Below are 23,520 nucleotides of genomic sequence, written 5' to 3'. Positions count from 1 at the left end.
GATTTGTGCCTACATATTATATTTCATGAGAACAATAAAACAAAAAGTCGGCATTGTTCACGAAATATATAAGCATTTCTAATAATTAGTAGTAGCATAAATGCCCATTTATGAATCTAATATATAATTTCGAAAGAGACTTTGTACTGTTGGTTCGTAGCTTTATAAACAAGTCAAAATTTCTATTGGGGGACACCATGGGCGAAAGACCAAGGCTGGGGGCCGGGGGCGAAGGCCCGGGGGAATGTCGGGGGCGAAGGCCCGGAGGGATGCCGGGGGCGAAGGACCGAGGCGGGGGGCCGGGGGCGAAAGCCCGAGGCGCGCAAGGTGCGAAGGCCCGGGGGTATGCCGGGGGCGAGGGCCCGGGGGATGCTGGGGGCAAAGGCCCGAAGCACACCAGGGGCGGAGGCCCGGGAGGTTGCCGGGGGCGAAGGATCGAAGCCGGGGGCCGGGGGCGAAGGCCCGAAGCACGCAAGATGCGAAGGCTCGAGGCACGCCAGGGGCAAAGGCCCGGGGGGTTGCCGGGGGCGAAGGACCGAGGCCGGGGGCCGGGGGCGAAGGCCCGAAGCACGCAAGATGCGAAGGCTCGAAAGAGACTTACTATATATATTTGTTTGTTCGTGACAGTCAATTTAATAAAAAAAAGAGTATTCAAATAAATTTTTCATAAAATAAAACTATTCAAATAAATTTAATAAAATGATTACTATTAGATTAGTCATGTTTAAGCAGTTTATATTACAAATACCGAGCGAAGCCGGGTAATACAGCTAGTATACAATATATGTATACTAGCTGTATTTTATTTTTGTTTAATTAAATTTGATTAATAAATCATGTTTGTTGAAAAAGCGAAAAAATAAATCCACCTTTCGACCAATTCGAGCGTTATAAGCGCAAACTTTTGTTGAAAAAAAAATGAGTTTCGATAAGTTCGACTTTTACCAAAACAAACAAACACACGTATAGAATAGCGCTATTATACATACATATAATAAATTATCATCATATGTATATATATAATATCGTCTTTCTGTGTCTCTGTGTGTATGCCAACAAAATGTACGAATATAATAACAAAAGAAAAATATACTGTTTGCTACCTAATTTTTCCTCTAGGTAAGTCTCTGAGCATTTAGCGCCATTTATTGAAAAATTATTTAATTAATTAATCAATTTTTTTATTAGTGTTTTATCTAATATATAATTTATAGAAGCCGGGTAAAAACATATACAATATATAATATCGCTATTCTGTGTGTCTGTCAGATAACGCACGCCGTACTATAATAGTCATTTCGATTCAATACAAAAACAAAAGAAAAAAAACTTCTATATATACTGATCGCTACTAATGTTTCCGCTTATTTAATTATTTAATTTTTATATCGGTGTTATATATTGTTTATATGTATGTAGGTAGGTACAGGTAATTTTTACCATTATTTTCATAATAAAAAATTAAATATAAATATTAAATTAAATATATTTAAAAGGTATTTGAAAAAATTCGACCACGTTGGGGATCGAAAAGATGACCGACAACACATTTCTTTTAATTTTTTTTATTCAATAACCTAATATGCCAACATCCATACGATGATATTTCATCGGGCACAACACTAGTTATTTATATGTAGGTAGGTAGATAGTTAGGATTATTTTTTCATATTTAACAATTAAATATAAATATTAAATACATGTAAAAGGTATTTGAAAAAATCAGCTGATAACTAAAAATAATTGTATGTGATGTATGTATGTAAGCTTATTGTAAAAAACTAAATGTATGTAAGCTTATTGTAAATCATATTAACAATTAGATACAACATAACTTCTTATTGAATACTTATCTCGCAGATAAAACTCCGTGAAGAGATATACTTTTAGCCGTGAAATGTCAGATTTGACATATTTGGCCAAAAATCAATATATATCGTGTATTACATTACATGAAGCTAGACGCCAAATTTGAAATTTATATATACATATGAGAGTTAAAACTATAAATATTTAAATATTAGAGATAACGAGAACCTATAGAGCAAATTTTATAAAATATAGAGTGAATTATAGGCGTTTAAACAATTAAAATCTGAAATGGGCATATCAAGGCGAAAAGGTTGAAGATAGATTATGGTAGCCTTACGTACCGTCATAGACGTCACCGTATCCGAGATTCTGGATATTTGATACGCATTATATACGATATTTTATCTCTAACGTAATAGCAGACGATACATTAACGTATGTATATTGATGACCAAAATGAGCAATATGGCAAAGTATGAAAACGATCGGATAAGAGAAAAATGACCACTAACACGAAAGCCATGTGAAACGTAAAGGAGGTAAGTAAAAAAAAAAAGTTCGGATCGAACACAGAACCGACACATTTCTTTTAATTTTTTTTTAATTAAAAGCTTAATATACCATAACCCATGTGATGATATTTCATTGGTCACAACACTAATAATCTAATATATAATTTTGAAAGAGACTTTGTATGTTGGTTCGTAGACGACACGTTCGATTTATTTTTTTTCGATTCATAGGCGCTGATTCAATTTTTTTCAATTCTAATATCCCTGGGGGCGAAGGGGCCGAGGGCGAAGTCGCCTTCGGGCTGAGCGCGCAGGCGTCGGATTCTGGTATACGTATAATTTCGAAAGAGACTTACTATATATGTTTGTTTGTTCTTGACAGTCAATTTAATAAAAAAAAAACAAATAAGTATCGAACAAATAATTCGCTTTTTTCCGATTCAAAGGATTCAAAGTTCCCGGGAGCGTAGGTGCCGAGAGCGAAGCCCTAGGGCTCCGTTCTCTAGGAGGCGCCGAGGGCGAATCCCTAGAGCTTTGCCCCCTAGGGGGCGCAGACCCCGGGGGTGTACATATAATTTTTTATAAGAGACTTAATATATATGTTTGTTTATTCGTGACAGTCAATAAAAAAAAAAAAAAAAATAGTATTCAAATAAATTTATAAAAAATAAAACTATTCAAATAAATTTAATAAAATGTTTAATATTAGATTAGTCATGTTTAAGCGGTTTATATTACAAATACCGAGCGAAGCCGGGTAATACATCTAGTAATACAATAAAGGTAATTACATACATACGTGAGTGTGAATTCGTGGAAAATTTTGCCTACTGTGAATGCATATATTTATAGGTATATATAGAAACGTATAGAAGAGAGGAAAATAATTTTCCACATTTACGCGCGCGAATTTCCTATCATTCTGCATATTTTATTTAACTTATACGATTTTCGACATCATTTGCGAATATTGTGCGGTGGAAAAATTGATAACATTAAAGAACAATCGACATTGATTACGCGCGAAAAATCGGCAAATGTCTTTTTTTTTTAAATTCGCAACAAATTCGCTACAATTCTATACGTATGTATTATATTTAAATTTACTATATATTTTGTCTCAACGCTAAACTTGTCACATTCTCAAAATAAATTATGTACACGTCAAGTTGCCAGATAATTAAAATGAGCTTCGCAATATTCCCATGTCACGCTTACAACGCATTTAGCCGAAAAGTTCAATCTGTGAGTTTTATTAGTACACGTATTATCTACATATATGATATAGTATATTTGAGATTAGCATATGTAAAAATAATATACATAAAATCACATCGGCTCGTTAAATTGCATTCTGACGGTTGGCGAAAATCACATCCTAGAAATATTGCTTTGATATCAAATTCCAGTATCGCATGCTTTGATAAACAAAACTGGGCACATAGGAGAATATTGTTCTAGATATTTTGCATATTAAATTCAATATTATGATACCAAATTCTTGCTTAGATACATACATACATATATCATACATGTGATATAATATCTCAAAGGCCGAATTTCACCCGATATGGGACAGAATTATAAAATAATTGATTTATTTTCAGCTTTAGCATGTTACCGATAGCATGTTATGGTTAACACACATAAATAAGCTTCATTAGATTTATTAATGTTTTGTTAATTACCTTTCGTTCCAGTTTTACGATTATATCAATTTTACGATAAATGTAGTACGAGTATTAAATATAGGTAAAGGTTTTTGTATATATATTTGAGAGATTTAATAGTGATTTGAATTTAATTAGCCCAACCAATGCTTTTTTATTTGGTAATAAAAAATTGACTACTTTGATTCCATAAAAATTTTCCGAATTAAAATAATTTAACCAAATCGAGAAAAAGTCGAGATCTATTCCAATCATTTTTTTTGGCTAGGAAATGGATGGAATTGCAGAAGTTTATCAAAATCATTAGGTCAGTTTTAAATATATTATATATATAGAATTCACGAAAAAAAGGATCGTTCATTTAAAATATACAAACAAACGATATATATAGATTTATACCAGGAAGGCCTACCAGGTAAACCCCAGTGCGCCTTCCTAGACAATTAATTACAAACATTCCAGCATTTTTATTACATAAATAGTTGTATTTCGAGAGGCTGAAGAACACCAAATTAACAATTAATTAGTTAATCAATTGAGACATCTATGGATTTTGACTTGTCAATAAATTTTTACGTATTGTACATTCAGATATTTTTGACAGCGGGTAAGACGATTTTGCTCAATTTGATGGAGGATCCGTTTCAATAATGAAATCGTATAAATTGGCAAACTCTGATAAGAAACGATCAACTTGGAGCCACAAATATCCAAGTCTGGTCAGCGGTATTAAAAATTAGCACGGGATCGAACCCTATTGATCATTTAAGTTTAACCCTATTGATAGTTTTTAAAAGTGTCATGGCGATCACCACAGAAATGTAAAAATTATTTTTATAATAATCAATTATTAAAGATTAGAACGGGATTGAACCCGGTTTTTTATTTTTAGATATTAACCAGCAGCGTGGTCTAGTGGTGCGTGTTGTATTCTTTCGTGCAAGATCTCACGGTTTTGATTCCCACTAGAGTTTGCCAATTTTTTCCCATTAGAGTTTGCCAATGGAGTTTCATATCAGAGTTTGCCAATTTTTCTGATTTTAATTGAAACGGTTCCTGTAAAATTGGCTTTTCGTACCCAATTTTCTATTGCAAACCTTGAGATATTGTTATATGTCAGGTTTCACCAGATTTTTCTCCATAGATGTCTCTGTGGATGATTATTGAATGTAAAAATTCGTATTGTTACATGAAAAATGCTATTGTTTGTATTGTTTACGATGTTTGTAATGTCTGACCATAGATGTCAGGTGTTACATGAGTATGTATTATGTATTTAATATTTGTAATATATAATTTCACGAGTCTTAATCTGTTTAGCACATTCGGCGCTTTGGAGCAATCTGTTAGGCGAGTGTGCATGATTAATTGAAATAAAATTAAAAAAATATATATAAGGATAATTGAAGGTTGAGAAAAAGTATATGCATACATACATATTATATAAGGAGTTTAATTAAATCAAAAGTGAGTCGCTGAAAAGCGAGTGCAAGGAAAAGCGCGTGTGTGAACGGAAAAGTTTCTCTTTCGGAAAATTTGTCCTCGGGTATAAGCGGAAACTTTGCCAATAATACAAAATGGATTTTACCCATATTATATTATATTTCGTATATACATATATATTATATTTTAGATATGTATGTACATATGTGCATACAATATTGTTGCTCAAGTCATACGTAAGGGACGTGATCGAGAGGCGTGATGACCGTTCAAATACTTTATACATATCTATCTTCACTACTAGTAAATATTTGACTAGGTTCGTCCCACATCTTATATGAGAAATTGCGTCAAAATACACGACCAAAATGATTTTTAAAATTGTGGTTTCAATCTGTATCAAATAAATATTTTCTTCGGTGTGATTTGAAATAAAGCTAATTTATTTGCATTTTAGCGGCTTAAAATGAATAGCCGCTAAATGTACGTTTTAATGTCAAAAATAACACCGTTTTATAACTTTCAGATGCGCTGAAGGTAAGTTTATGTTTTAATGGGTAAAGAGAATTGCTTAAATACCACCCGAAATTAAATCACTTTCTTATAATGAGAGGTTGAAAATAATGAATCTCACCACACTGGAGACAAAAAGAATTAGATGCGACTTAATTGAAGTCTTTAAAATATTAAATAATCTCTACAATTGTCTTATGTCCAACCTATTTATTTATTTATTTATAATTAGTTTTGGACCATTGTGGCATTACAGGAAGAAACTAATGCACCACAATGGCCTTCATTTGATGAAGAAAAACAAAAAATAAAATACAAAAAATAAAAAGCAAAAATGCAAAGGCAGAAAAACATGATAAATGAAAAAAAAAGAAAAATAATACATAAGAAAAAAAGGTGTAAAAATCAAATAAATAAAATCCTCAAATCCTATTTTCAATGACAACGCTCATCTTATGCTGCGTACGGACCAAACCAACGACGATTTTGGGCCAACTTTTAAAACCAGTAGCGTACAAAATATCGAAATAAAAATTAAATTAAAAAATTGAAATTAAATATCAAAATTAAGCTAAAGAGCGAGATTGAGCTAAAATTAGATCATCGTTGATGTTTTGAATTACAACAATGTTTTGAATTACGAAGATACGCATTTACAACCAGAGAAATATTATAATTTCTCTGATTACGAGCGAAAAAAAACCTGGTTATTATTTCTTAAAAGTCGTCACGATATACTACTGTTATTCGGCCGTCGATGAAATATTTAACAAAAAAACCGTCGGTGTCGGACGTCGGTGATTTGTCAAAGGGTTTTTTTTCTTTCGTCGAAATAAAATTAATAATCACACATTATCCGATAAATTTTACCTCTGAGATGGATTTAATTATTTGATTTATTTCGACGAGAGAAACAATTGAATACTAAAAAAATTTCGATTGATGTACCGACAACGCAACGGATTGGCGAAGATCGCTGGATCATCCATACTAATACATGATATATTCTCAGTAACTGTGCATTACGGGGAAGTAAAAATAATAATTCTTTGATTTTTTTTCGATCTTAGTGCGTATCTTCGTCAAAACAAAACATCTTCGACAGACAAAAGTCGAGGATTACCTGTATGTGATTGTTGATGATCTAATTTTAGGTCAATCTCGAAAATTTATTTAAATTGGGCATGTTCTGTTTTAACTTTCAATATTTAATTTTAATTTTAATATAATGATTATAATTTTATTTTGATATTTGAATTTAATTTTAATATAATAATAATAGTTTTAATTTTGAAATATAATTTTTATTTCGATATTTTGTACGCTACTGGTTTTATCCTGCTGGTTAAAAAGTTGGCCCAAAATCGTCGTTGGTTTAGTCCGTAAGCACCATTAGAGGTCACTCTTAAAAGAAAAATCGAACAAATTGATCGGAGATTCCTTCTTTTCTAACAGAGTGGTCAAAGTTTGAAATAGTCTTCCCAATATGTTTCTGTGAAATCATACCCAATTTCATTTTCACTGGGTATAGTTCAGTGAAATCATTCTCAATTACATTTTCACTGCCCCTATCAGTGAAATTATAATTTATGACAGTTGGATGATAGTGCGTTGCCGATACGAATCGCGCCACCCCACGTCACAGCCCTGCTCCTGCTCCATCCCCACTCTCCACATGGTCCATTATCTATTTTGATTTGGCTTTTTTAGATGCCGCATACGTGGGACTAGAATATACGCGGAAGCAAACACATTATAATATCTTAGCAGCCAACGCTTATTTATTTAAGGTTAGGTTAGGTTAGGTTATGTTAGGGTTGGTTTTATTTATTTAAGATTAGGTTGTTATGGTTGGTAGTACGCTGTAATTCGAATTCGTACGGTGTAATTTAAACCCTTAGGGTCTATCGGTTTTGCCGCCTCCCCCAAGTATGTTAATTAAATAAATAGATTTGAATTTTCAACTTTACGTAAAATTTATTGGTCGCACTTGGAAACGCTGCTCTAGTGAGTGTTTCAATTTTTGACCATTTATATATATTCAACATGTACCCTGACTGTAGTTTCACGTCAAAACGATGTAAACAAAACTCGAGTTTAAAATGCTATAAATTTTCATTGTAGCTCAAAGTCTCTCAGATTTGTTTCTTTTCAAAGTCGATAAATAAGAAGTGAAAGTCCAAGAAGAAGGGCGACATTAAAATTCATTAAAAGTCGCTTAAAGGATTTAAAACTTATTTGCGGAACAAATGCCATCCGAAATTAAGTGAACGCCCCTGTTTTAAGCTGATTACTCGCAGATTGTGATAAATATTGGCTCAATTTTCCGCGAAAACAAACAGCTGCCTTTTTTCAAAATTTAAATCTGGTTATTCAAACACAATTAAAAGTTAAGTGCCAAATGTACGGAGAGTGTGATTAATTTCCGTTCGGATGATTTGCAATAATTTTAAATTAGTCGTGGAGTATCCAGTGGCGGCTCGTGACAATTTTTAGTGGAAGGGCTGCACTGAAAAAATGTCACCATAAATGTCATCATAAATAATGTCATAACAGGACAAGATAATCACAGTTTTTGGCGTACGACCACTTACATACATGTTGATTTAAGTATTAATATTATTCACAGCGGTGAATGTGGGACGTAGGTTTTTTTTACATAGTTTTAAACATATAGAAAAAATGTCGCGTTCATAGGATGCGTACAAGGTTATAGTACTTTCAAAACGTCTAAAAAAAAGACCCCCAAGGTGTGTTCGGTAAAATTGTATCCTTGTATTTATCCTTGCTTGACAGTGATCGATAACGGTTTTAAAAAATGTAGGAGAACTTGTCGACGTTCCACATACCACATCCCGCGCTGTGTGATTTCGCCCTAAATCTCTTTCACGGCTTCTCTGGGTTGTGTCGCGTTCCAGCAGACACAGTAATACTTTACAGCCAGCACAGCAACATTTTAATTTATTGGTGGTAATTCAAGTTAGTGGGGTCTTCGAAACAGTCAATATTACTAACAATATTACCATTTTGGATACGGGTAATATTGTAAGTAATATTTATTCTGTCAAAGGCCATCCAACTAATAAAAATAGTATCGTTAATAAATAAAATATATGTATTATTAAACATATATTTTATAATTTTAGAGGAGGGGCTGCAGTCCGAAAACCCATTAGGACGAGGCGCCACTAGGGAGTATCTCTTTAAACTCACTGAAATTAAAAGCTTTTTCAAAGTGGTTTGGCTTTCAGCACAAATCTTATCCACTAATGTTACATCGATCAAGGCGTACTATTTTCGGACTTGGTGTCAAAATTGTAATAGCAATACAAATACCACAAGTAAAAGCGTCATGTAAACAAAATTACACGAACGTATTATATAATATTTGATATTGTGGATACAGACGTACATTATATAATATTATGTATGTGATGTCCTGAAGGGTTGTTTACTGAGAAAGCAAACGTCGAGCCAATAACAATGGTGGACATCTACATATGAGATCACGTAATTATAAATAGTATCTTGTGTATTTACTCATAGAATGGTTATGTATGAAGTGCAGGACTAGTGGGAAACACCCACGTGACATCATTGTAAATTTTCCATCACTTAAGCATTATCATTGAAAACTGTTAAATTTCCATCCTGCTGGATAGTTTGGGTCGATTACCATAAACTGTCTTCTTCAAATAGTCACATAGAAAGAAATCGCTCGCTGATAAATCAGATAACATCTCCTAAGCAAGACATGACATGATAAGGGACCATTTCTCGGACGATTTGCAAGGAATTTTGTGACGAATTGAATTGGAATTTAATACTATATCCCATACCAAATTTAACGAATAAATATGTTACAGTATTTATATTGATACTAGTTTTATGGCCGTCGAAATTTCAACGGGTGCTTTCGGATTGATACATGATTTAAAATAAAGTTACAATATGAATAGTAATTATTAATCGGAATCGGAACTGAAACAGCAATTCTAAAAGTAAACTAAATAATTCAAGTGTTAGATCGAAGACAATATTGTAAAGCCGCTGTTTTCTAATTTTTAATTTAATGCATACAAAAGTTTAGCTATTATAATAAGTAAAGCCCGGATAACCAGGGTGCCGTTCATTGTTCAAATTTTGTAAATGCATTGTTAAAGGTTTGCCGAACTAAAATTAAATATTTAGAAATAAAATAAAAATTAAATATTTGCCGAAATAAAATTATAATATTTAGAAATTTAATTAAAATATTGTGTATATATTTACACAAATATTGATATTTGAATATAAAATAAGATTAATTAATTAAAAAAATAATATTTAATTTTAAAGTTTTGAACAATGAGCGGCGCGCTTTGGGTCCGTACTCTAATAACAAGTTTACAAAATGTAATACTTTCCGATTATAAACAAACGGTCATTGACCTCGTAACGTTGAATATTATTATTACGCATAAAATTTACATACATATATGATGTGCATTTAGCGCTCGCGGTAAGAATTGTTGGTGCCAGGTTCGATGCCTCGTTTCGAAAAATTAAATTAATTTTATTTTTCGAATATCGTTAAAATATAATTAATTTTAATTAAAAAATATATTTTTAATTGTTTAATATGAAAACAAAAAAATGGTTTAAAACCTCGCTGAATAAAATTATTATAATTGCGTCTTTTTATATGGCGAGAACGAAAAATTCAATTAATGTTTAAAAAAAAGGCCAATTCAAGAATCGACTTTGGCGTTGTCGTTGAGACCGTTGAGCCCAGGTATACCTATAAGAGGCTATTTTGAGGTCTCGGGTTCGATACCGCGGCAAAGCGTTGACGAATGAATTTATACCAAGTTTAGGCTTTATATCGATTCATTATGTTCGGCTAGCGTTAGGACACACACACAGATTAGCGTCTTTATACGTATACTAGTGAATAGCCCGATGAAATATTATCGCATGGGTATAAAATTATTATATACCCGTATAAAACTAAAAAAAAATCCGGAACCGGAACCGTTATTTTCGTAGACTCTCATAGATAGTTTTCAATTCTTTATTTGTAATAATTTTCAATTCTTAAAGTTAACGTTAACAAAATGTAATATTTTCCGATTATATACAAACGGTTATTGACCTCATTACGTTGAATATTATTATTACACATAACAAATGACGTGCATATACATATGATGTGTATTTACAACACGTATTCTGGGCGAGGATATGGCGTGCGACGCGAGCTCGTGAGGGCCATTGCGTTTGGATTGGAGGATCCGAGGTTCGATTCCTGGCGCCCGCGGTGAATGAAATCAATTTTTTTCTCGAATATCGTCAAAATATAAATAATTTAAATTTAAATTTAATTAAAAATAAATCTATAAAAAAAATGGTTCAAAACCTCGCCAAATGAAATTATTAAAATTACGTATTTTTATATGGCGAGAAGGAATATTTCAATTAATGTTTAAAAAAAAAAGGCGAAATGAAAAATTGGATTTGGCGTGATGTCCGAGACCATTAGCTCAATTTAGATCCATATTCAGGCTATTTGGGGTGATCGGTTCGAGTTGCGACAAAGTCGTCTCGTCGAAAAATGAATTAATCGATTTTTATCGATTCGTTCATTATGTTCGGCGAGAGTTAGGACACACACACACAGATTACCGTCTTTATATATATATGATATAATTGTTTATTGATTCATTTACATGCAAACCTCAACCTCAATATTTTGTCTTTGATATAAATTCAGGTCAGGTGTAAATTTCAAGTTTATTTATATTATTTTATAACAATTATTTGAAGTCCCAAATTAACAATCGTCTCGTCAAGACATAATAGCGAAGAAGTTACAAAAATATTTATGTAAGTGTTGAAAAAAAAATTTAATTATGAAATTGCTTAATACGACTGAAATTTACGATAAAAATACACACTTTTGTTTATTCTGCGAAATGTTGAAGTATTCATAAATGTAACTTTTCTTAAAATATTAATTCGCGGGAGTCACTCGGCGAACACACACACACACAGATTACCGTCTTTATATATGTATGTATATAATTTGTAAATTTTATTTTGAAAACTAGACTGACGGTTTTATTGAAAACTTTTATCTCCATGTTTCCAGCTTGAGATTTCAAATAGAAAGGGTCTTTGAAAACTTTGGAAAGACTCATTTAGCACTCACTGCAAGGCACGCTCACGTTGTCACTAGGGCTTTGTCACAAGTCCACGAAATAAATCTTTGCATTTAAATATTTCTATATCATGCGAATCTCGATCTTCCCGACAGTGTATTACCATAATTCTTTGTATATATGTATTTTATTTTATTTTATTTTACATACGTAGATATATACCAGGTAGGCTTGACAGGAAGACCCCAATACGCCTTTCTAGACAATTAATTACAAACACTGCAGCATTTTTATTACACAAATCACTGTATTTCGAGAGGCTGAAGAACGCGGAATTAAAAAATTAATTAATGATAAAATGCCCTTCCTGAGAGCATTAGAGGTGCTAGTAACATTGTTGCTTTATTGAGGGGTGTTAATGGATATTAGATAAGTGGAAGATGACGCAATTATGTATACATATATGTAAGTTTAATAAAATGCTATGTTTGGATTCATATTGTATTATTTTACGGTTACTAATTATAGTTTTGTTAATTTTGTTAGCTATGTTATATTATAGTTGTTAGTTTTAATTTAAAATTGTTAATTGTGAAATAATTCATTGGCAATTTGCTATTTAATAATAAACAAATAAATAAATAAATCTATGGATTTAGAATTGTACATAAATTTTTAAAAATTGTACATATGTACATTAAATACAGAAGATTTGTGACAGCAGGTAGGATTATTTTCTTTGCCAATTTTGAGGAACCGTTTCAACAATGATCAGATAAAATTGACAAACTCTCTGATAAGAAAAGATCGACTTGGAGTCACAAATATCCAAGTCTAACCAGCAGTATTAAAGATTATCCCGGGATCAAAATCAATAATCTTTTGGTGATAAACATAAACGCAACCATAGTGAGCCATACTGCTGACTATACGAACTACCAGATTAAATTAACTATGATAACTCAAAATTTAATATTTTATATATGAAACATTTCTTATAATTCGAACGAAAAAAATGTATTTACCTAAGTAGCTTTAAACGAAGAAGTAGTCCAATGTAACGTTTGGCAAAATAATGTCAAATAATAATGAAGGGGCCGAAATGAGAGTCGAAATGGTCGGTTTTTTCGCTATCGTTACTTTTTTGTCGTGTACCCTTAAACGATCTCTCGCATACACCCGGTTGAGGAATTCTGGTCTAATTGCTTCCGCCCCACCCTGTATACATATGTATATTGCGGTAGCCGAAATTTTGTGCGATAGACAAAAGCGAGAGATAAAACCGCGGCGACAAAATAGCGAGAGACAAAACCGCCCCACTAAAAAGCGCGTGGCGACAAAACCGCGCCAGAATTAATGAAAAATTAAAATATCAATTTCAACTTTAAGTTTCTTGGGAATGATCAAAATAAAATCTTTGTATGATCAAAATAAATCAATGTATGTACATACATTGATTCCATAAACTTAGGTTAAACATAAAGTATAGGGATTGCAACACCGAAAGTACCGATACCGGAAGTTTTGGTATTTGACCGAAAATACGCCTTTGGTAATATCGGTATTAAAAATAAGAAATACCGTTAGTATCGATTTTTTTCATATTCGTACATTTTATTTGTCGAAAACAATATTTCCATGGCTAAAAACTACGAAAACGATGTGTATATATATATTTTGCATGCGCGATATTGAGCGAGTTATTATTTTATAAATTGTTTTCGATCTCTCTTTATTTTATCACGAAACACGCATGTAAAAATGTTTTAATTTTTACTATTTTCCGTTACATATCGTTAAATACAATGTTCGGCAACATTTTCGGTATCGCGCCCCCCTTAAAATGTGTCTCAAGTTCGCAAATCTTTTCAATTTTTTTTACTAAAAATTAATTAATTAAAAAAAATACCGAATGTACCGATAATAATGGTATCGTTCTTTTTTATTTCGATAATACCGGTATCGGAAATTCCGGTATTTTTGCAATCCTTAACTATATATTACTGATACATATTGCGTGCGGTGGAAATTTTTCTTTTGTTGTTGCACAGCTTGTAGGATACAAGAACATGCGTCCCGATGCGTTGTTTCAGAACACGTTGAAATCGGTAATGGATTCATTTATATTAATCAAATCAAAATTGATATTTTAATTTTTTCATATATTCTGGCGCGGTTTTGTCTTCCGCGGTTTTGTGACCGCGTGGTAATGTCGGGGCGGTAATGTCGGGGCGGTAATGTCGGGGCGGTAATGTCGGCGCGGTAATTTCGGGGCGGTAATGTCGGGGCGGTAATGTCAAGGCGGTAAAGTCGGGGCGGTAATGTCGGGGCGGTAATGTCGGGGCGGTAATGTCAAGGCGGTAAAGTCGGGGCGGTAATGTCGGGGCGGTAATGTCGGGGCGGTAATGTCGGGGCGGTAATGTCGGGGCGGTAATGTCGGGGCGGTAATGTCGGGGCGGTAATGTCGGGGCGGTGTTCGGGGCGGTAATGTCGGGGCGGTAATATCGGGGTGGTATTGTCGGGGTGGTATTGTCGGGGTGGTATTGTCGGGGCGGTAATGTTGGGGTGGTCATGTCGGGGCGGTAATATCGGGGCGGTATTGTCGGGGGGGGGGGGGTAATGTGGGGAGGTTATGTCAGTGCGGTAATGTTGGGGCGGTTATGTCGGAGTAGTAATGTTGGGGTGGTAATGTGGGGGTGGTTATGTCGGGGCGCTAATGTACCGAGCGGTTTTGACTGGACACCGTACATACATATATTGCTTAACAATAGCTAGGTACTGGAAAGTGGTTTTTTACCTTTCTCTTTGACTTGGCCATCCTTCTATCTCTGGAGTTTTCAGCTTCTCCCGGGGGGCGGCCACCCCAAACTGCGAGAGCAATCCTGGCATAAGTGAAGATGAGCACCGAAAGTGGTGCAGCAAACTGCAAAGTCATCAGGGCCATCGAATAGTAGTACGACTGCTGCGGGTGAGGCCACATTTCTCGACATATGCTTCTGTAATGTTTCATTAAACAAAAACACAAAAGTTAAAAATAGGTTTCAGACAATTCGGAGCGTGTCTCGACAAACTTTCACATGTGTGACAGTTGTAGGAACTCGTGAATTATACTCGTACTTTTCAATGTGCGGCAAACTATTGAGAACGTTTCCCAACTTGTTATTTCATATAAACTACAACCACAATTGGATTGATTCAAGTTAGGGCTTCCAAACTGGCTTAGACGGAAACCGAAAAACCGGCTTTTTGAACATCTTTCAAAAAACCGAAAACCGGTTTTTTTGGCTCGATCAATCGGCTTTTTAAGGTTTCCTGTAATTAATGTTTTTTTCCTCAAAACTAACAATTACGAATTTCAAATTTGTATGAAAGATCAAAAAAATGTGTATTGGATTCAAAATTTCTTTGAACAACAAAAAAAAGGTCAGGCACTTAGCGGTGGCTTTAAGATATAGAAATGGACGAAGTCATAAACCAATAAAATATTATTGAAAGTAGTTTCAATAAGCTACACAAAGCTTTTCAGAATTTCGGCAAATTGGCTTTTCCATAATTTGTAGTCATTTTTCTTGATAGTAGCTGATTTAAATCATTTAATTATTTGTGCGTAAAATATAGAATTTTTTTTTCGATATAAAAATTTAAAACTTCAAAAAAATCCTAATTTTCTGAAACCGGTGAAAGCCGGTCAACAGGCTTTTTATTTGTAAAAAAAACGAAAACCGGCTTTTTCTTTCGGGCGTGTTTTGGAGCCCCTAGATTCAAGTGTTTTATGTCAATTTGTCCCTCGGAGTATACATGAGTAAATCTTTAATGATTTATGGCTTCGATAAAATACATTTGAACTGACGTTTGTCAAGCCGTGAACACACGCTTCAAAATCATAAGAGGTGTGTGAAAAAGTGTACCTGCCAATCAAAAGGTACATACACACATACATATGTGTCAATTGACTGTTTTCGCATTATTATTTTGCAACACATAGAAGCTTCTTCAATATTTCAATATTTCAAAAAGTCACGCGGTATTAAAATAAATAAATCAATATAACACATGTTTCAAAATTTGAAGGCTACCGTAGGGTCTCTAGCTGAGATTTTTTTTAGTGCGAAAGAGATGGAGCCAGTACACATTCACATACTTTTCGTTACTACTTCCGTAACCATTTCAGCAGATTGCGCTCATTCAGATAAAAATAACTATTTATTCACACATCTTAACACCTTAAGCAGCAGCATGGACTAGTTGGTTGGCATATATATGCTTTCGAACATAGTGGTCACGGGTTCAAATCCCACTGGTTGATGCTGGCCACACCCTGGTTTGAGACTTCATCTGATTTTTATTGAAACGGTTTCAACAAATTGGCAATCATTATCCATTTCTCGCAATTTTCGAGTTCTCAGCATCTCGGATTTCATTGGTTCGCATAAAAATGCTCCCAATTTGTCCATAAATATGTCACAAAAAAATTTAGTTTTACAGCATCTCAAAATTTAACGATTTATATTTTAAAAAAATGCACCTAAAATTTAAGTTTATAAAAATTTATCAATGTCTCTATGACGCTTTGTTAATATTATTATAAAAAATTGAACATCGATTATTGTATTTGGTCAGGATGGCGCATTGGGATTTACCTGTTAGGCCTTCCTGGTATAAAAAAAATAAAATCTCAAAAATGTATTTAACAGAGTTGATCTTATTTTGCTTTAAAAAAAAGGTTAAGTATGTACATATATTAATTTCTAAAGATTTCAGGATTCAAATTTCGTAATTTTTCACAACTTGTAATATTCTTACTTGAAAAATTTCATTTACATAAGCATTTTTTCTGCACTTAAGATTAGGAGCTAGAATTGATTTACAACTTTAGATTTGCCTATTTTTACAAACCTCCTTTACGTTTCACTTACGATTACAATTCAGGAAAAGATTTGCCTCTTATTCGATCGTTTTCATACTTTGCCATATTGCTCATTTTGGTCATCAATAAAAGTAAATGGATCCTCCGCCATTACGATAGAGATTTATTTATTTATTTATTCTAAACAGACCATTGTGGCATAACAGGAATTCATAAAGCGCCACAATGGTCAAAAATATAATAAAAAAAAAAAAAAAAAAAACAAAATAACAATTAAACAAGATAATTAAGAGATAAAATATCGTTTAAGACTCGTTTGAAGTTTGCAAATTAGAAATCTGGGTGACGTCTATGCAGTCTTTAGTTATATACATAGATGGCGTAAAATAAAATGGTTGGTTTTATGGATAAACTAGCGCTTTTTGTTAGATTGTTTTAAAAGATAATTTTAATAGGAGAGTTGTAAATTAATAACAAAGTCTAAAGAAAATGGAAGTGAGATACGTTTTTTAATGATTTGTGAGTTTATGAGTTTGTCGGAAACTTTAGAAATTTACCGTCGAAACTACAAATTTGCGAAAAGAAGCTTAAATAAAAATTGGATCTATTTTCGCAACATAATCTTGCTTTAAAATTTTCATTTTCATTTTAATTTCAAATATTTTACGCATTAAATCAATATGAAAATTTAGTAATAATCAAACGTAGAAATGATGTATTGTAGAAAATAAAATATTTAATGAAAAAAAGCAGATCACATATTTTATAATATACAATGACGCGGGTTGAATAAATGGAAAATCCTGCCATGATACTTTTGCCGGTTCGAATATAAAAATGGATAATATAATTTGGGTCTGAAGTGAGACGTGAACGTGGATGAATTGCGAAAAAGGAGTATGCATCAAATACATATAGGTACATACATATGTATGTACATACACATATGCATAGATATGAACATATGTATATAGGAGGCTCTGAAGCAAACCCAATTAGAGGCAGTGACGACGACGAGGGCTTTAATGGAGTCTCACCAACTTCAAATCAAATCACCTCCATCAATTTTATTTTTGACGTCGTTATTATAATACACGTAATTATTGAAAACATTGTACTCATATAATATGATATAAGGCACAGGTGATGAAAATGCGAAACGCCACTCAACGCAATCAAAACCACATGAAACCAATTTCATTATTATTTACGTATACATATAATATTATTATATTATTAAATACATTTTCAAAGTATATTTGATTCATAATCGATTTTATATCAATCGACTCAATTTTGTAATATATTATATTAAATACAGTGGGTGGGGTGGGGCGTGTTCAAAACATTCCCGGAAAATACAAATAATTTAATTTAGTGCTTTACTGTTGAATATATGTATATCGTAAGTTGGAGAATGGTTGATCAGTGTTCGTCGACCAATGGGTGACGAGCACTCATCGTCCAATCAACGATCAGGATTTGCGACTATTCGACCAATAATAGCTTTCACTGTGTTTAGTATAATTAATGTTTGTAATCTTTAAATAAATTAAATCAGCTGATAACTAAAAATAAACCTATCACTGTTTGATCTGTGTACATGTGTAGCTTGTATTGGTTAGAAAGTTTGTTTTGAAGAAATAAACAATGCAATTTGAGGTTATGGGTAGCTGTTGAACTAATTGTATGTATGTAAGCTTATTGTAAAAAACTAAATGTATGTAAGCTTATTGTAAATCATATTAACAATTAGATACAACATAACTTCTTATTGAATACTTATCTCGCAGATAAAACTCCGTGAAGAGATATACTTTTAGCCGTGAAATGTCAGATTTGACATCTTTGGCCATAAATCAATATATATCGTGTATTACCCTACAAGAAGCTACACGCCAAATTTGAAATTTATATAAACATATGAGAGTTAAAACTATAAATATTTATATATTAGACATAACGAGAACCAATAGAGCAAATTTCATAAAATATAGAGTGAATTATAGGCGTTTAAACAATTAAAATCTTATATCGCCATATCAAGGCGAACAGGTTGGAAGATACGGGACGAACGCTTATTAAACGTCAGGGAGATTTACTTTCCGCGTGTTTAAAACGCGTTGTATTATTATTAGTTGTATTATTACTTTATCTCCAACGTAATGGCAGACGATACATTAACGTGTATTGATGACCAAAATGAGCAATATGGCAAAGTATGAAAACGATCGGATAATAAATAAAAATGACCACTGACACGAAAGCCATGTGAAACGTAAAGGAGGTATGTAAAAACGTTAACTTTACAGGAACGGGATTAATTTTTGGGTTCAACTAATATGTAGGCGATTCATTCTTAATATTGTAGCATATGCTAAAAGTAGCCGCCGTTATAATTGCTTTTCAAGGATTATCTCCAGGCTAAGTGCAAGTAGGCTAAACAATGACCACCGAATTGGCTTAACTTAATTGAATAACGGCACCCGGTCCCTTCTCAGAACTAACAGCGATAGCGTGGGACTGAGTGCCGTGGGAATACATATCCGGGTACACGCCTAAATAATAGGGAAGTAACCGGACGTCGAAGATGCAGCGAGCGACCTATCCTTTATAAACGGGTACTTAGGCGATATCAAGGCATTCTGGTCGGAGCACTGGCGTTGCGTGTATCTCCTCAATCACCAATAAATGCTGTGAAACGACTTTGACCTTTTACTTGGACCCTCCACCCACCACCATACGCAACAATATAATACTTTAAATATAAAATTTTTTAACGGAAAATATTATATTTAAATGACGTATGAATATGTACATATTTTTGTATTATATATACTGCACAGACTGAAAGCATAATAAAAATAAATAATCATATTCTTCCACGGTAGCAAAAAATTATATTATGTTCGCATTATACTGTCAAACCGTAATTTTAGTTATATGTATGTATGTTATATATGTATACTTGTCAAAGATGGTTAGTCAAAATTTTCGATTAGAAAACATAAAGTAAGGTAATAGAAAACATAAAGTGCAAGGACAAATACATATTTGATTAGAGTGAGATAATAGAATTTAAAAAAAAAAAATTTTTTTAAATAATATATACATATGTATATATTAAATTTAAATAATTCAGAACAAACGTATACTGTTTTATTTAACAAAAAATGTCAGTCTAAACTGGACGTAAAACGCTTCAGACTGTCAGTTCAATATCTATGACGTTTCGACGCGCATTTGGCATTTGTGTGTGTTAAGTATTGAATATAATATTTATTCTTTCACATTTAAAAGGTTAAAGTTAGCTCTTTTACCATATGTACATTATGTGGCTATCGAAACGCAGTTTTTATTTTTCGATAAAATAGCAAGTATATTTTATAATTATTGAGCTAATATCTGAAATGATTTTATATGGTGTGTGATAACTTTTCAACACACTTAAAACTAAGTTGTCTGATAGAGTTTTAAGAATACCCTGGGGTTTTGACCTTGTTTTGTTTGAAAACAACACTGTTAAACATCCATTTTCGAGTGAAATCGTTCGTCGTACCCTGCAGATAAAACCCCTACAGAATAATGAATACTATTTCATTATGCATAACTATGTATGTGATATGATATGATACCCATTACCAATTTAGCTACATTTAAATTAAAATCATACTTTGTATTCATTTTCAAATTAGTATTTACATACATAATGTAACGAAGAAGTCGTCAATCAATATTCAAATAGACTATTTATTTAAATTAGAATTGGAAGTGACTGTTATGTAAATAATTAATTATAATTGAATTTCATACATACAAAGTACGTCAAATTTGATACGTCAAAGTCAATTGCAGATATGATGTATCTATTTATGAATATTCAAATCTAAGTAGTCGTCTTTTTTTTATTCAAATTAAACGATAGAAATACGGACATGCTCGTATATATTATAACGAATAAATACATTGTATGTACATACATATACAGATAGATCTAAAAAGGATTGCAATCATCCTTTCGCAGAATCGTATTCTCGCCGATAAATCCCAAGATTTGCTTTGAACGTGACCAAACCACAAAAAAACTTCCATCTGTGGAAAAAATCCGATCGAAAAATTCGCATTTATGTACACATATACATATATGTATGTATATGCAGAGAAATGTTATAATAATATAAGTGCCTTTACGAATAAATAAATTGTGTCAATAATACGCGGTACGTCTCCATAACAACGCTACAACGCACAGAATATAATCAGGGTCATCACATATTCACTACAGAAATAAAAGTTTTATTTTGATATAGATTTATTTACAATTTGAGTATATGGTGGTGTTGAGCGTTGGTGGCCCATCAGTTGGCGGATTATTTTTATCCACTTTTTTGTATTTGTCAGTTCTTGGGAACTTTTAAATTAACGTGTAATGTATAGTTTCAACAAAAATATGTATAATATAAAATTAACCATGTTTATATCAATTAAACTTAAATAATAGGTTATTTATCTAATTGAGTATTCGGTGCCACCAAGAGAAATGTTTTTACATTTATTTAAAAATAATTTTTACATTTCTCTGGTGCCACCCCTGAAATTCTATGTAGATGGCGAGCGATCGCCATGACACTTTTAAAAACTATCAAATTACGATGTTAATTGAATAATATGTTACTTAAATGATCAATTTACTTATAAAAATGTATCCCATATTGTTTATTGTGTGTTTTTGAATGCATTGTGCAATTTTTATCTATGCACTTGCCCATCTTGCAAGTAATATAAACAAACAGAAGTTTTTATCGGACATATGTTACGTCGAGCACCAAGCATCAAATACGACTGACGCCAAAATTATTTGAAAAGGACTGTGGATATTCCTCACTTGACAACAATATGACGCCTAAAGCCACTTCTATTATTATAACATTTCTCTGTATATATGTAGCCAGCTGTATGGCTCGGTGGTTGCATTTATGTTTAGCACCGAGAGGTTCGATCGGGTTCGATCCCGTGCTAATCTTTAATACTGTTGGTCAGGCTTGAATATTTGTGCCTCCAAGTCGATCGTTTCCTATCAGAGTTTGCCAACTTATCTGATTTCATTGTTGAAACGGTTCCTCCATCAAATTGGCAAAAATCATCATACCCGCTGGTACAAATATCTGAATTTGATTATATAAAATTTATGCTAAAATCTGAAATCCATAGATGTCTCAATGGATTAATTAATTGTTAATTTCGTGTTATTCAGCCTCTTTGTATGTAATGAAAATGCTGCTATGTTTGTAATTAATTGTCTAGGAAGGTAAAATAAAAAATAAAAATATAGCGGAAGTTTATATGTGTGTATTCTGACGAGTATAAAATGTACTAAATTGGATTTTAAGAAGTTTCTTATACGAAAGCTTACATTTCTGCGATAGATAGAAGCACATACGCGCCTCGTTGCTTTCTTTACTTTATGTACATACATACGTTCAACCTAAGGATATAATCCAATTGTGTAGCTTTGAGACATCTAGATTTCTCCTCAATTGAAAACATACGTAGGAATTTGTATGTATGTACATATGTACTCATAAAAATAATACAGAGTGGAAAAAATACGTATATTGAGCTTCAAAAATAGCTGGAAATGGATGCATTGTGAGCGTCGGAGATTTCCCTAACGATTCGGATGATAATCTTAGATTTCTCCATTTCTTTTCCTTTTATTTTAAAGTTGTCCCTCATATAACTATATATGTAGATAGCATAAAGCAGTTTTCAACATATTTTTATTTAAAAATAAATAAATTAAAAAACATGCCAACAATGAGATTACCGAGAACTCGCTTATGCAAGTTACTCGATTATTCGAGATTCAAGATATTAACTCGATTATTCGAGAGTGTATTATATATACATTACTACTGTTTTTCATTTGCATTTTGTGAGATTATATTTACTAACGTTTCCCGTTTTTGGCACGCGTGTAGAGTTTCCAATTATTCGACTATTCGAATCAACTATTCGATTATCGAATAGTAAAATTCGAAATATTCGAATATCGGAATATATTCGAATAGTATTAAACAATAGAAAAAAGTGTGAAATATTAATTCAAAATAATTAAAATGAGTTGGTCCACAAATATTAAAAAGGGAAAGTAAATTCGTAAACTTTATTTTAATTTAAAAAATAACAATGCGTTAAATGTTTCAAAATTTAATCTCGCCCTTAATTTTGTGTTTATTATTCCTGCTGTAGAGAACACTCAATCAGTAGCAGTTGACACTGGTTTAATTTTTAATAAAGTTTTTAGAAGGATATCTAAAGCTATGGTTCGTTTTTTAAAGTTATCCAAGTGCTTGAAACCTTTTTTTAACCTTTTGGAATTATCTTGGAATTTGAAAAACGTACTTTTATGACGTGCACGCGTTTTTATTCAATTTATTTAATTTGATTTGAACCACATAAATGAAACGAAATATATCTGCTTATCCACAAAAATTGCATACCCCCTTCCGATTGTATTTTTGTTTCCGTTTCAAATAAACGATGCAATAAGTTCTCTTTCG

General features: G+C 32.6%; 1 protein-coding gene across 1 annotated transcript in view; it reads right to left on the bottom strand.

Annotated features, from left to right (window-relative positions):
* The window catches only part of LOC143913794 (RYamide receptor-like), a 64,581-nt gene that overhangs the window by 9,301 nt on the left and 31,760 nt on the right, over positions 1-23,520 (bottom strand). The window contains exon 2 of the mRNA XM_077433794.1: positions 14,888-15,086. Within this exon, the coding sequence (XP_077289920.1) occupies positions 14,888-15,086 (199 nt within the window). The remainder of the gene's footprint in view (positions 1-14,887; positions 15,087-23,520) is intronic.

Source organism: Arctopsyche grandis, chromosome 6, assembly GCF_051622035.1.
Source record: "Arctopsyche grandis isolate Sample6627 chromosome 6, ASM5162203v2, whole genome shotgun sequence".
NCBI lineage: Eukaryota > Metazoa > Arthropoda > Insecta > Trichoptera > Hydropsychidae > Arctopsyche > Arctopsyche grandis.
This window is presented reverse-complemented; position numbering and strand designations above follow the sequence as displayed.